Source organism: Pteronotus mesoamericanus, unplaced genomic scaffold (assembly GCF_021234165.1).
Source record: "Pteronotus mesoamericanus isolate MK-2021 breed Mesoamerican mustached bat unplaced genomic scaffold, CSHL_Meso_final contig_164, whole genome shotgun sequence".
Lineage (NCBI taxonomy): Eukaryota > Metazoa > Chordata > Mammalia > Chiroptera > Mormoopidae > Pteronotus > Pteronotus mesoamericanus.
In genome coordinates, this window is record NW_026555065.1 from 29,359,860 (window position 1) to 29,375,926 (window position 16,067).

At 38.6% G+C, this 16,067-nt stretch overlaps 1 protein-coding gene across 1 annotated transcript in view; it reads right to left on the reverse strand.

The window, feature by feature from the left end:
• FMN1 (formin 1) overlaps positions 1-16,067 on the reverse strand; it is a 342,380-nt gene that overhangs the window by 98,999 nt on the left and 227,314 nt on the right. Inside the window, exons 11-13 of the mRNA XM_054565622.1 lie at positions 15,911-16,057; positions 14,756-14,815; positions 9,540-9,660 (exon numbers count right to left, since the gene is read on the reverse strand). Of these exons, the coding sequence (XP_054421597.1) occupies positions 9,540-9,660; positions 14,756-14,815; positions 15,911-16,057 (328 nt within the window). The remainder of the gene's footprint in view (positions 1-9,539; positions 9,661-14,755; positions 14,816-15,910; positions 16,058-16,067) is intronic.

Consider the following 16,067-nt stretch of genomic DNA (forward strand, 5'->3'; position numbering starts at 1 on the left):
AAGAGCAGTTCCTGATCTCCCCCACACCCACCACACATGAGCCTCTTCCCAATACAGCGCCCCTATGACTTTTAGACTAGTATCCAGTGTTGACATTTTTATGACTTTGCAAAAACAACTCCCAGTCCCAGGTGACATATGTAAATTCTGGTTAATTAACCTTTGTAAAAAACTTTGCTGCCCAAACTGCCTCATCCTCAAAATAAATAAGTTTTTTTTTATAATTTGCTATGCTTTCTATGTGCTTATCACTCATGAACTCCAAACTTGTTACTAGTGGACTAAATCCTGTCAAAACATTCACATACATCAGACTGCATATCCCTCACAAATCATCTCCATGGTTATTCTGACCTAACCTAACCTGGAATGTTTGCTCTTTGTGCTGGTTGTCATCCTGGGCTCCCTGGCTGTGGAGCAGCACTTCACTTCCCTTACCCACTGGCTTTATTTCCTGTCACCATTGTCTACCCATTTTGTGATAAAGCATTCTCTCAGCATCTTGAGGGTGGTTGGATGGGAGATAAGGTTTTTGAGAAATTACGTCTGAAAACACTTGTATTCTGCCCCATATCTGATCAATGATTTGGTGGCTATAAGATTCTGGAACAGGGATAATTTTCCCTCAGAATTCTGATCCATTTCTAGCTTCTAGTGTTGCTGTTGAAAAGTTGGAAGCCATTCTGCTTCCTGATTTTCTGTGAGTAATTTGTTTCCACATCTCACTCCTACCCTCTTTCTTTTTAGAAGTGTGTAAGCTTTTCTTCTTTTTGTGCTGAGTATTCTGAAATGCTCTATCAACGGTATGGATCTGCTTTATTCCTTTGTGCTGGAATTTCTCTGGGCCTTTTACAATTAGGAACATGTGTCTGTCATTTTCTTGAATGATTTAATTGACTTATTTACATATGTATATATATGAATGTTTATGTGTGTATACGTAAAAATTTATGTGAGTTTGTGGTGTGTATGAATCCTGTGGTAAAACTGGATTGCTTCTTGCCCTTCTCCACTCCTGGATTAGACTTCCGCTTTCTGGTTTGGCTAATTAATTTATCAGTTTTCCATCTACTTTTTGAACTTCAGAAATGCTGTGGTTACGGTTTTCTCTCTCATTCTGTGTTCTTGAGTATATGCTTTTAAAGAACTCTCTTTACTACTGTTTTACTAATTTTCGAGAGAAACTGAAATCCCATATGAGTGTGTAATCCAAATGAGTGTTCAGTTGGCTATCCTTTCTCAGATGTTCTCCAAAAGTCTTCCAAAGTCTTCCCCCACTTACCAAAGCCGTACTGCTTTTGGACAATGCTCAAATGAGTAATTAAAGAAAATATTCACTTTCATGATGAGATCTAGTTTTACTCTTTCCTTCCTCTCTTGATGCATAGTCTCATGGAGAGAAAGCCATTGGATAACGTTAGGTGGTAGAAGTCATTCATCCTGCAAGTCAGGGCTGGCCCCAAGCATAGAAGCAGCAGTCTGCTCTGCTGTATGACTTGACGAGTCCGGGAAGGTTCCCATACCGTCTCTTCTGTGCCAGAAGCCCATTGCATATAATTTCCACAAGTGGAAGAGATAACAAAGGAGTCAAAACCATGTGGGTTGTCTTGGAGTAGTCCTGTAGTACTCTGCTATTTGGCTAACCACATCAGGCTACTTTGCTCATCTTCTGGGCCATGGAAGGATAGAACACAGGCTAGGTAATGATCAGAGAGAGCGAGCGAGTGAGCGTGAGCGAGCTGAAGAGAGTATGTTGGAGTGCTCAGAAGAGATCGACTGGTAGGTCACTGGACAACAGAGACTATAACAGGTAGATTAGTTGAGTGGTTATGGGTGGAAAGAAGAAAAAAGCTAACTTGAATCCAATTATCTGTAGCCCCTTTAGAAGATGAACTAGAGACCTAAGTGGAGCTTATTTTCCAAGTTTTATTTTTCTATATCATATTGTTAGTGTCTGAGGGGTAAGCCTACAAATAGTAAAAAAATAAAGTATGATGCAGTAGAAAGAATGTAAGATTTGTAATCAGATAAACCTGTTTCAAATCTCAACTTTGTCATTAGTAGCAAAGTTGCTTCAACTTCCTTGCTATGAAAATGTAGGCAGTACTTATTTTGAAGTAGTTTTAACAAGTAGAGATGATGTAAGGACATTTGCTGGCATTTAGTAATTGCTCATTAAGTGGTAACTGTGGTCATTAGTGACGGTGGAAGCAGACATGCGCTGTACCCTTGAACATATTGATAGTGCTTGTGTCCACTGTCCGCCCTCGCAGGGAGGAGGACTTGATCACTGAGAGTGTTTAGAATTTCCAGTGCATCATGGTAATAAAATGTGAACCAACTTCCACTAGGTTTTATTATTGCTTTGAAATTCTGGACAGATGTGCTAGATAAAAGACAGGACACCAACTAAAATTTAAATTTGAGATAAACAAGAAATATTTTTTTAGTGTGCGTCCCATGCAACATTTGAGACACATACATGCTCAAAAACTCTTGTTTATCTGAAATTCAGACTTAATGGGGCCTCCTGCATTTTATTTAATAAATCTGGCAAGTGTAAGGGTACTCCCATGTCACATGCACTGAGGGCAGAATACTCCATCACAGTCCCTCCCCCCACCACTTGGTAGGCCCCCTGATTGCATCTATTGTAAATTCAAAGGAACAGCCATGACAGACTTTCATTAAATTGTTTCTTTTGCTTCTTGAGATAATATCAATAGGTAATCATTTTTTTAAAAAATCTGGTTTTGGTTCAACAGCACTGACTGACGTAGTTGGTCAAAGGCCATACTTCCATCCAAGTGATGAACAGGTACATAGATTCCTGGCTGGGGAGCCAATGGGGCGGTAGAAAAGATGGAGCCAAACTTGCACTAAAGAACTGGTCAGTGGAGCTGGGACAGGATCCTGTCCTCTCCCCTCAATGATACGAACTTGGATACCCATTAGCAGATCAGCAACAGCAGTTATTAGCATTTCTTTTCCTTTCTCACAGTCAACTGTTGATTAACTGCAGTAACAGGAGGAAAGCAGGACACAATGCATATCCCAAAGCAAAATTAAAAAAGCAAAAGCAGTCAAGGGCAAGATCAAGTGCATGTTCTGCTAACCACCCCTCCTGCCTTCCTCCACCATGGGGGACAAGAACTCTTCTTCTGCAGGTGGCGTCCCTTCCACATGCTCCCAGTGCTCAGCATCTCAAACCCCAGCTCCCCATTCAGCATCTCACCTATATCTCAGCAATGCACTTGCCCAGACACGTAAGTGAGCTAAATGGCAAAGAAGAGAATTGATTTCACCTTTCAAGAGAAAAAAATAGGTAGTCTAATGCTTACCATGTAGTTTCAAATAGGAAAGGTTTTCCAACATGTAAACAGTATAGTTTATCATGATTAATATTAAAAATAATATATTAACATCTAGGAAAATATGGCTAATTCTTAACCTCACTAATTTACCTACCTATAATTGAGAGTAGATTATAACATGTTTTTTAATTTAATTTTAATTGTGAAAATTTCACATGCATATCCAAATAGTCAAACTATTGCCTCTATACCAGCCGTTGCCAAGGACCATGAGATATGTAAAGCTGTTCTCATTTTGTTTTCCATGTGTAGGTATGTGATTCCTCTCTGATACCCACTCTTTTAACTGATTGTATTGGTATTGACTGTATGAGTCTAAATAACATGTTACTTTTTTTTGGTAAGACTTTAGAAGAGAGTGGCGCTAAATGGATGAATTCAATCTGCTGTCTTTATCTGGAAGACACATTGACTATAGTTTCGAAAATCTACCAACACCATCCCCTCCCCCAAACAAAAATCCCCTCTCTCTTGAACTGTTACTTTCATATATGTATGAATTTACATCCTCTTATAATTTAAATTTTGAGTAGAATATTCAGGGACTAACTAGTGTTATACAAAGCAAAAGTTCATCTGAATGGATTTTGGTTAATCTGATCACTCCATTAAAATAAGGACATCAGAACTGAAAATGCCTGAAGATGGGATGGGTGTACTTCAGTGTATAGTTAGTTTAGGACTATTACTACTATTCTAACTTAGAATGAAAATTTTAACATTTATCAAATGTTTGGACTATGCACTTCACACAGCATATCATGTAAAGAAGGCTTAAAAGAGTTAACATGTTAGGATAAACATTTATCGGACATTTATTAAGTGGTAACATATCAAAAAGTCAACAGAGACTCTTGCCTTTCCAAAGATGTATAACTGTACTCTAAAATATTTCTAAATGGTAAAAAGAAAGGACATGTTCAAATATATAGTCTTAAATATTTAGAGAAAATGAAATCATTGGAATTATCTTAAAACACATACAAACTTGCGTCTCAGCCAACATTCTCAAACAAGTTTGAATATCTTACACAGAGGGTTAAACAGAAATTACATTTTCCCAATTTATATATGTAATAACAGGGCTAAGAATGCATCATTTTCAATGTACAATTTAGTACATAGTTAGCTGATTAAGTAGCCCAGTCTTAATGATAGGGGACAATAAGTAACTTTCATTAGCTAATAAGAAAAATTTATTTTTATTCTTAAACTTTTCAAAATACGGTGACTTTTCAACAACTATCTGAAGAGTTCCTGTCTCATCTTCCAACAAAAAAATTAATTAATGTTCCTACTTTCATAGCCAGGATGAAGTTTTCATAATGAGATCCTGTTATAGGATGATGTCAAACAAATGTGGATTTGGGAGTGGTGACATTAGAGTAATTTTGAGTAACACTATTGCTATTCATTTTGGCTTTCAGGCACCAAGATATCAAAGAGCATGTGATGCACTGTCTGTTTACATGGATAACAAACTGAGTAAGGACAGTGTAGCAGGGAGTACACTAAGAGCAACTTCAAGGACAAAGGCCATAATTGTTCATCACAGCTTCTCCTCTTAAGGTTTCCAGTGATGACAATTTAATCAACGGTTATGTCTTCATTCTAAAAATTGAAAAGTAAAATCAACATTGCCTCAAACTATTTCAAAGAATGCATATTCTGCATCGTATTAATAAGTATTCAGTGAAAGAAAAATAGAAAATAATCAGTTTCATCTTTCAAGTTGAGATGCTGCTGTAAACAGGGTTAAATCATTGTGTTTTGTTTTTTATTGCACAACTTCTCAGAATCGTTAATAAACTCATGTGTGCTGTGAATCCCTATGATAGGATTTTAGGATAGAGCATTTCCAAGTTTATTGGACTAGAGACTTTTTTGTTTGTTTGTTTAGAAAGCACTAATTCACATTCATGCAATACTGGTGACTGCTAGTACTTGGGAAATCCTACATCTATGGCCTTAGCAATGGTGTGTGCGTGCGTCGGGGGGAGTGTGGGATGTGTGACTGGTATTAACCAGCACAATCAGAAACATACATTCATGGTGTGTTTGTCTCCTATTGCTACTATAACACATTACCACAAACTTAAGTGTCTTAAAACAACACAAATATATCACCTATAGTTCCTGTATGTTAGAAGTGTGACATGGGTCTCACTGGGCTGAAATCGAGGTGTTGTTTGACAGGGCTGCTTGCCCTCTGGAGGTTCTAGGGAGAATCTCTTCCTTGCCTTTTCCAGTTTTAGAGGCTTCCTGCATTCCTGGTTTCATTGCTCACTTCCCCATCTTCAAAGTCAGCAACACTGCATCTCTCTGATCACTCTGCTATACTATCTCCCACTGACCACAGACAAGGAAAGTGCTCAGCTATTAAAAATTCATGCTAAAGATTTGTGTGATTAGATTATGTCCACTTGAATGGTCTGGGCTAATCTCCCCATCTCAACGTCAGCAAAGTCCCATTTTGCCATGCAAGGTAACATCGTCACAGATTCTAGGAATTAGGGGTTGGACATCTTTGGGAGCTACTGCAATACTATTCTGTCTACCATACATGGGTTGGTAAGAATAACTTCAGAATTTTGGCCAGCAAGTTTGACAAATAAGAAAGAGAGCAACTGTTCCTACTGTTTGCTTGGTTTTTCCCCAGCTATTACTGATAACGTCACGGTATCAGGGAAATCAAAATTACTGCCTCATTAAGGGATGTAGAACAGTAAACATAATATGAAACATGTTCCCAATCACCGAGAACTTGGTTCTGCGTTCACAATGTAGAGAAGAGCAGAGCACCCAGAAGTGCTTTGGGAAGTAGATTTTCCACAAACAGCCAGCTGTCTTCTCAAGAACGTGGGCCTGATTCTTGAAGTTGTACATTTTCCAGTAGGAGGTACACACATGCGCCTAAAAACCTTTATCAAAGCTTTCCTTACTAAGGGACTGTGTATTCATTACCTCTTATGACAGGTACTATAATTGTCCCATCTCAGGTAAGAAAATGAATACAGTCTATAGTTATGTTACTTGGCAAGATCATACTTTCACCAAACCAGTAAAAAATACCTGTCTGATTCCAAAACCTGAGGTCTTAATCTTACACAACTCTGTGTCTCTTCACTTTTATAACCCATCTCTCTTGCGTGTCTTCCCTCTACCTCTCCCCAACCCAAGGGTACACACAAATGGTTTTAGGCAGGGGAGAAAGGAGGTGTATGTACCTGCACACACGCAGACATCAGTGACTCCAGTGACTCTCTTCCTGTCCTTTGTATCTTTGTGAGGCTTTATGCCTTGATTATATATCTTTCTGATTTGATCTCTGATAAGGTATGGAGAGACTTCTGGGCCACTGGCAGATTTAAAATGTGGCTAGGTCATCCCCTGTGAAGTGACTCAGCAAGTTACGTGAGCACAGTAAACTTCAGTTTTCTCCTCTCTGAGAGATCGGTAATAATATCTGCCTCACAGGGGCATTGCAAGGATTTAAATAAGTGGTATATGTAAAGTACCTGATAGACAATAATAATGCATTATTATTATATACATGCATAAATTGTAGTTGACACTATTGTCATCAATTCTTTGCTGTGTTTACCTACATAAAAGAGCTATTCAAAGTTCTTGTCTCTGCAAAATATGCCTATTGACATCTACCTGTGTCAGTGACAGTTGTACAACCAACAGTCATACTTTAATTCACACCCTATTGTTAAGGTGTGGCTCATGCTACTCAAAACAAATTTATTCTAAAGGACCACGGCTGCCGGGAGAACTGGGGCCTGAGACTACTTGAAATTTGCTAATCACATCTGGTTTAGCTTTAGACATTTTCTGGGGTTTTGCCAGCAGCCACGACATTTTAATGGCTACAATAAACCTCAAAGCCTCATCAAATCTTTGCTGTATGTGTGAAAATTATGTCCTCTTCAATTAAACATTCAATCGAGGCTCACACCAAGGCATTATGGAAACAGAGGTGAAACCTGAATGAGAACATGAGATGAAACGGACCGCCACGACTCTGGCCATCTTGCCAGATGGCATTTAGAAGAAAAAGAAATTCATTAGAGAACCAACGGTCTGTATTTTCTTTAAATATTTACTAGGTACCTTTCATGTGTGAAAAACACTGGCATCCCTAAAGATTAGCAGGGCATTTTTGTTTAAATATTCAATGTGTGTGGGGAGCCCCAGTTTCCTCCATCGCCCTTATGGTACCTCGTGTCCTTTGGTTAAATCACTGAGGCGATGCTCACTTTTCCTTCCTAAGGCAGCTCCTCCAACTTCAGAAGCTTGGTATTTCCTTAAAATTGACTGAGGAAAGTGTCAGTTGAGTACTGAGAGATCTGGAATGACAGCTAGGATCTCCCTGGAGAAAATAAGGTATACCAAAGTGAGGAGCTTTGGGGGAACCCCTGCCTGTCCACTGTCTTCCTAATTCACTCTTCTCATCCCTTTGTTATTTATCATCAAACACACAGGAATGTCAAAGGGAGGCAGCTGAGCCAGGATGCCTGAAAGGGGCAGCCCCTGGAAGGAAAGCAGAAGAGGAGAGATCCCACATAGATGAGGTTTCTGTTCAAAAGACTAGATGAGAGGGCAGGGTGTTACTCAGGCCGAAGGACGAAGGTTGAGCATCCAGGGACGTCCATGGAGGCAACAAACACGGGTCCTCCCTGCTGCTGCTCCCCAGGCAGCCACCCTGAGGTCTGGATGCCTGCACCCTAACTCTGCCATTGGAGATAGAAAAAACTGCTATGCGATAGCTTACTTTGCTGTATTCCAATAAGAATCAAGCTCCTCATGTTTGACAAGGATAAAACTGTCTTTTTTTTTTTTAAGGAAAGGGAAAAGAATAACCACAAGTTCACATATCACATTCCTGAACAAAGCATTCATTTGGTTCAATTCACGCTCTCAACCACATCAACAGGAGGGGGGAAAAAATCCACATGTTCCTTTAAAAATAATTTACAAGGTAAAAGTATTCACTTGTAACCGCTATCCTTATTTAAGCAAGTTTTATGCCCAAAGTAAAAACAAATGGCTTTTTCTGCCACTAGGAGCAGATCTTTCTTACTTTCCTTCCATTTCCAAGCTGTTCTCTGTCTAAGACTTAGATTTCTGAGCACTCTTTCACAATAAACATTTTTTAAATGTTTATTTTATGTCTTAGTGTAAAAATATTCCTGGTTCAAGTTCTTCATTTCCTCAAGCTCTCCTTTTGGCACTCTGGGCTCCATTTCCACATTAACACGCTCCCTAAATCCTCCGCAGAGCTCTTCAATTGGAGTTATACAAGCTCCAACGCAAGTATTTATATTCTTGGACAAGGAGATGTCTCCACAGTGAAAACACAAGGCTCTAGAAATGCCAAAGGAAAATTCCTGCCCAAGAAAGACATATTTTCACCTTTTAAAAAAGCCAAAAGGGGCTTTCAGCATTTTGCTTTGAATAATTAAAAATGTAAATTAAACTAAAATAGAATGTTTACTATGATCTTGCCATCATTATTATATATATATATATATATATATATATATATGAAGCAAATTTATAGGAACATGTGTGTGCATGTGTGTGTGTGTGTGAGAGAGAGAGAGAGACAGTGAGAGGGGGAGGGAGGAAGGGAGAAAGGCAGAAAGACGGAGAGACAAACAGACATACAGACAGAGCATAGTAAACTTGCTTAGAAAATGCATGAGTTCTAAGCAGATAGACCTGATTAGAGCTTAGCAAATCTGCTTCGCACTGGCTTTGTGAACATAACTTCTCCAAGTCTCCTTTTTTTTATATGTAAAAGAGAGTTAGTATAGTTTCTGCTTATAAGGATTGTTATAAGAATTACATGAGACAACAGTAAGCATTCCATAAAGGGTTGGTGTTATTATTATTAAAATTATATCCATTGTATGTTGGGAAATGTAGATGAAACAAGATGTAGATGTAATAAGTACTAATTAACACTAGTAAGAGAGGGATATGCAAATACGGTGCCCTGAAAGTGGGCAGAGATGGAAGGTTTCCTGAGGGCTGCAGAATACTATCACTGAACACTGCACCAATCCCATTCCATGAGCCACACATAAACAATTCTCATAAATCATTTTTAAAAAATCTTAGCTATTTTCATAATAATGGAACAGTTCCTGTTACCTTCTAGTTGCTTCTTCAGTTTTCTCAAGTCTTTTATGAGGTCTTCAAACTTGACTTGGGAAGCCAGAAAAAAATCTTGTGGTTCAGGCAGGGGGAAGACACTCTTTTCTGTTCCTGCTTCCTAAGAGATACAGTAAAGAAAAGTACAGTTTACTTCCAATTGTCACTTTCAGTTGAAATTCCAAAGCCTCTTTTATTGAATGTTTGAATAAAAGTCGTACCAATGCTCCTCTGCTATTCCTAAATTTGGACTGGTGACTTTGAAGTGCTTTCGTGTCTTTCACAATATCATTTTGGTCTTACTGGCATTTAGATTGGCTATGGCATGGGCTAGGTTCTATTTTGCCTCATGAATCAAAGAGAAAATTGTCAGGTATGTCCTGATCTTGGACACTCTATGTCCATGGAAAAAAGGCTTAGAAGGAACACATGAAAGTACTTAAACTGAAAGTCCGGGTTTGAATTGCACATGGTAGCAATTAGGTAACTCATTTTTGGGGTATGTCAATGGGTATGAATTAGAAGGTGCTGGATAAGGCGGCACTACAATGGAAGCAATGATCACCCTCCGATGCCTTTACCTACCTTCTTCTGCAGCTTAAAGCATGTGTGTATGTGTGTGATAGAATTCTTCACATATTTGTAAAAATTTTGTTTGGCCAGTCTCACCAGATATTGACCGAGGGCACAATTGAGTATAGTTTTTGACAAGCCCCACAACTCTACCTCATAGAATACCTGAGCTGAGAAACATCTTGACGGACAAAGTCTTCATCAGGCACATCAAAAGATAAGCTGAGCCTCCAATTTCTTTTCCAGTCTATCTTGCTTTTTCCTGAGTTGTTTAATGTAAGCTCCGTATCTTGCATACCTCAGACAGTCTTCAGGTCTCCCCATACAGGCAACTTTGCCAGATTTCCTTCACATTCCATCCTTCCTACTGCCATTAGGACGAGTTCCAAATGCTAAAACTGCTTTACAAGGCACTTTATGATCTGGCCTCTGTCTACATCTCCAGCATTGTTTCTACCTTCCTCCAGTCTATAACTCCCCTCCCCAAATTTAATGAAATAATAGAACAGGCCACAGCCTCTTGCCTCTGGGCTTTTGTAAAACTTTTACCTGAAACTGTCCTTTTCTAACCTTTCCCTGGAACATCCTCACACCTCTTTGTTCATATTTGTCCTTCAAGTCTCAAAACAGATGTCACTCTCTCAGAGATTTCCCCTAAGTCCCAGCAATCAACTCTTGGGTGTTTCCAAGAGGCCCTCCTACTTACTATTATTACAGCACTTATCACCATTAATTAACAAATTGCCATGTTAGCTTCCATGTCTTCCCCACTAGAAAGGAAGGCAGGAACAGTGTCTTGTTCTCAGTATGGAACATAGCCTCTGGCATGCCAATACATGTTAGGAACATCACAGAGATGCATAAAACACTGTTCTGGGAAATTTATATCTTTAGCAGGAGACACCTAACTTACTTTCATAGTTTCTTGTGGTTTCTGGGATTCCTTGGGCCCTTTCCTTTCCTTTAAGACCTTTAGCTTTACGTGGAATGCCAGCAGAAGGTGGTTTTCCTCATTTGATAAGAACATTTTACATGATCAACACACTTGTTTTCATCTTCCTATACTTATTTTAGTACTTTAAAAAACCATGGAGGCAGTATCTAGTCTGAGTACTCAGATGAAGTGACATCTAAGATGCTTGCCACAAAGCGCCAAGATGATCTACCCTGGAAGAACTCATAAGTAATATCTCTTTCTCTTTTCCAAAAGTTTTTATCAGACTCAGTCCAGCTTCATTTTTTTTTTTAATCGAGAAAAAGAGAAAATGGCACTGAGCAAACCAGCCTGGTGGTAGGTCTTGTGAAAGTTGCTCAATTAGGGTTGAAAAGACATGGCTCTTCATGGGCTTCTTTAAACTTCACAGACCTAGACTTGGACCCAAAACCTGGCATGAGTGGGAGAGAGCCTGGAACAGAAGTCACCTTTCTTCACTTAATTGCTCATCACCACTAACCACAAAAATCATCACTTAATGCTCATAGATGGGGAGGAGGGTTTAATAAATCACATAATTCTACACTCTTGTTGAGTGAAATGCGTTTTGCACAGCGAAAACTAGGAGAAGACCACACAGATGTTGACTTATTATTTTTTCTAAACTGGGCCATTCTGAGTTTGAAACCATTCTCATGGTAATATTTCCTTCTGCGAAGCTGATTCCACTGAGTTCAGCTCTCTTCAGTGAGTCATATCATAAGCAAATTTCAGCCTTCCTACACAATGCATCTGACTTGGTTGAGGCCGACACCATGAGGTAAATTTGCTCATGTCAACCTTGGATTAGAAATGCCACACTCAAAATGCTTCTGCCATAACTTCTACTGCTGCTAGAATTTGGGGTATTCTAATTCTAGAATTGGGTATAAAAAGGTCCAAAGATCAACACACCTGCCCCAACTCCCCTCAAAAATGGCTTTGACCTCCTCGTAACTACTTCACTACAGATGCCTTTTATTACATTGTTGTTGATATTTGCAGTATATGCAACTCAGCAAGTATTAATCAGGCACCTACATTACAGGCACTAAAAAAGAGACAACAATGAGTTCTGGATCTCAGCGAGCAATGCCAGGATAATGGGTAGTTGCTCATTGATACCTATAGATAAGGCAGAAAACAAATTTTGAGAGAGTCATTCAAACAAATTGTTCCCAGGTTTCAAAGGAGTAAAAGATGTGGAACTGAGCAAAACATTCATGGAAGTAGGATCATGTAAGACTGCACTATTTTTTATTACATCCTTTTTTTTCCTTTTACAGAAGTGACATGTGCTCATTATGTTTAGTAATAAAAAAAAAGGAGAAAGTAAAAATCTCTTATAATTCTACTACCCAGAAATAACCAAACATTTTAATACATATCTTTCCAGGTGTTTGTGTGTATTTATATTTACATATTTGAGATTACACTATATACTATTTTAAACATGTTTATAATTTTAAAAAGCAGATCAAGAACACTTTCCAATTCCACTAAAAATTCTCTTATACAGTTTCCATGGCAGTCTATTATTCCACTTTATGACTCTAGCATAATTTATTTGACCTTAGTTTGTATCTTTGGACACTTACTAAAAATTCTGCAATATTTTGTTATAAATTATTTTAAATAACAGTGATACATGTCCTTATTTTTCATTAGGAAAAAAATCCCTAGAAATATTATGCAATTTTCTAAGGCTTAGGAACAAAAAGGTCAAAGCCTTGCTATCCCATTCAGCACATTTGCATGAATCAGAAAAAGGCGTCTCTGAATGTAAGCACAGTTCCATGGACAAACAGCTTGACAAGCACACGACATGTAAAGTTTTTTTCAAGGTGCCCTTCATAGGACATAGTTTGATGAATCCAAGGCAGACTAGATAAAGGTCTCATTTGACCTAGAGATCTCAAACAGAGAAGAAAGAAATCAGTCAACCATTCATGACAGGCCTGAGAAAGGTTTGATCTGTATATATTACTAATGCTATTCTAGGTATCTAGTTTGCAATTCATATATCCTATTTGTCTTCTGTAGGTACCTGCAGTCTCTTTGCCACTTATTTTTTTTAACAGGAAGGGACAAGTTGACTTTTCTTGTTGATTCTGAATATATTTATATATATATAATATATAGTTAAGTTAGAAGCTTTATCCAAAAAACATCTTTTATTATTTTAAAAGAGTACTTATAAGGGAAAAAAGAGCTTTATTAAAAGGCTAATGACAAGGACAGTTCCATTTAGGGAGAACATCAGATATAAAAACACATCAGTAAGAAGGCACAGGGTGTGTTTGGAAAACATCAAGTCTTGAGTTGAATCACAGAATGTGCGTAGAGGGAAAGTAATAAAAGTCTGGTTGTAAAAGACTGGAATTAAATTGGATAGAGTCTTAATTCACTTGAAAAATGGGAGCTATTTAGTTTTTGAGTAAAAATGTGAAGTGATCAGAACTATAAAATGTAATCAGGCCACAGGGTGTGGGAGGGGCTAGAATGGGAGTGACCAGAGGTGGGGAGGCCAGCTGGGAAGCAGGCGAAATTTCCGAGGTGAGTTATCTTAAAGCCTGAAGGAGCAGGGGTCAGTTGGCATTACACACACACACACACACACACACACACACACATACACCCGCCCCCCCTACTCACCCACCCACAGAAAACAGGGAATAACATGACAAAAATTTGCCTGACGGACAGAGATCAACCAAAGAGATGCACAGCTTCATGTCTAAATGACAAAACATTATAATATCCTTAACAGAAACAGAGAAGAAGTTGGGGGTGGGGTGGGACCAGAATCCGGTTGTACTTAGATATACTGAGAACAGTTAAGTAAATCCACCTGGAGGGCAGGAGAAATAACTATAAACCTCATCAGTACTTAGCTTATCTTTTGGATGAAATCGCAGGCCTTTAAAAAAAAAAAATGAGGCCCTGGAATCTTTCCTTTTCTTCCCTCAGAACCTAGGAAAAGCTTTGCTGACATGGATAGTTAAGCAGGAGTCCTGAGAACATTTTCCTGAGACTTTTTCCATTCATATTGATCGCTAAATTTGTCAGCAACTTACAACAGTACCTCTTTCTTCTCAAAGTTAGGACTCCTTGTTCTCCACTTAATGAGAAGGAATAAAAACAGAGAAAATTGTGCTCAGGTAGATTCTCACAGAAAATTTTATTTCTAATTGCAAATGCAACTTAAGCAAAGAGGAAGGATTTCAGATTCCATATCTTCACCTTGTTCACAGATGAACATTACTGATAATGTGGTGGGTATTACTGAATATTAACTTCCTAAATGTTGGTCTGCCTCCCAGAATCTAGTTTCAAACATAACCAATTACTGGATGGCTATAGATTTCACAAAGGCCCTGACAATCTGGTCAGAAGGCACTGAGATAACCTGAGGTCTCTCTGAAGTGTGTCATGTAGTGGATTGGGAGTCAGTAGATTTGTACCACGAATAATGCTTCCCTTTACAAGAGTCAACTAAACTACTTTGCTTCAGTGTTTCCATCTGTAAACCAAGGAGGCTGGATAGCTCTCAAATTCTATGTTGGACTTGAAATTCATCCATCCATCCATCATCCAATTTCTGAATGCCAACAATGTGTAACAGTTGAAACCCCATTAGTGTAGTTTTCCACATAATGCCATTTCTTACCTGATCATAGTAACGCAGGTAATATTTCACGACATAGTCCACCAGATTAATCCCATTATCCTAGGTTTAAAAGAGAAGCTTAAATGAAAATCATTCACATGAGACTTTGCTGTATTATACAGTTGAGAGCCAAAATCTCAGTTTGTGACCCTAACACATACTTTCAGTTTGTGCTACCTGGTACTAGTTCTGATTGAGACTAGTAAGATTTCCCTCCTTGTCTCATCCTTTTTTTCTTAAGGGCATCCATACAAAGAAATGACACTACACTACTCTTTGTGTGATTAAAAAAAAAATAGTAATAATAATCCATAAGACCTCTGAAGTAATGGCTAGAACAGACAAACAAACAATATAAACAAAACACTGTCTCTATATATTCTGGTATAAAGCCAAGACAGGAGGGGACAGGGGAGTGCTAAAGGGAACCAGGGACTAGGACAGAAAACCATCCCTCTCTTCCCACCTTTCAAAAGATGTGTGCTCTTAATGGCGTGAAAAACAATCAGGACAGCTTAAAAGGAATGCAGTGCCACTTTATGACCCTGGCAGGCAAGGAGTGAGCAGGCCCTCCCACAAAGCAGCCTTTGAGTCTTGTTCACATGGGTCTAATTCCAATTTGCCTGTGTGTTTCCCCTCCTTCCACTCCTGCTGCCCCCGATGGGATGCCTAGGTATGGGCCGGCTGTTTCTAAAGAGGTGGCTCTGCAGGGGTGTGGAGCCAAATGATAATCAGGCTCAGAGAGTTTGACAGTAGACATCCCGCCCAACTGTTGTGGGCAAAAGAATAATTCAAATGCTCTGGTCAATTGGTGATTCAACATTGTTCCATTAGCAGGAATATGTAAGTTACAAGGCTTGAACACTAAATTCAAGCCTTGTATCACATGTTATCTGTTTTATTCTTTCATTACAGTTCAACACCCAACTGTGTATTTTAGAGCAAACAAATATTGGGAATTTTGTCGTACAAATAAGATGAAACAAAAACCATATCATTTTTCAAAAGTTAAAAGAAAGCAAAGGTAAAATATATTGTTAGAGGGAGGACAGAGATAAATAGAGCAATCAAAAATATTTTGTCTTTTTTTAAATTAAAGGTATAAAAGAAAAATAATGGCAGATCATAGACATTCATTATGAAACAAATAAATACCCGACTTTTGACGTCCTTGAGTTTGGGCAGAATTTCTAAGCTATATCCATCTGCTTGTCCCCGAGTCCTATTTCCTCCATTCATATAATTTCCAAAAGCCAGAATGAGAGCCAAAATATCCTTCACACTCTTCATGTGCAGTAAGCCCTGCGACAGC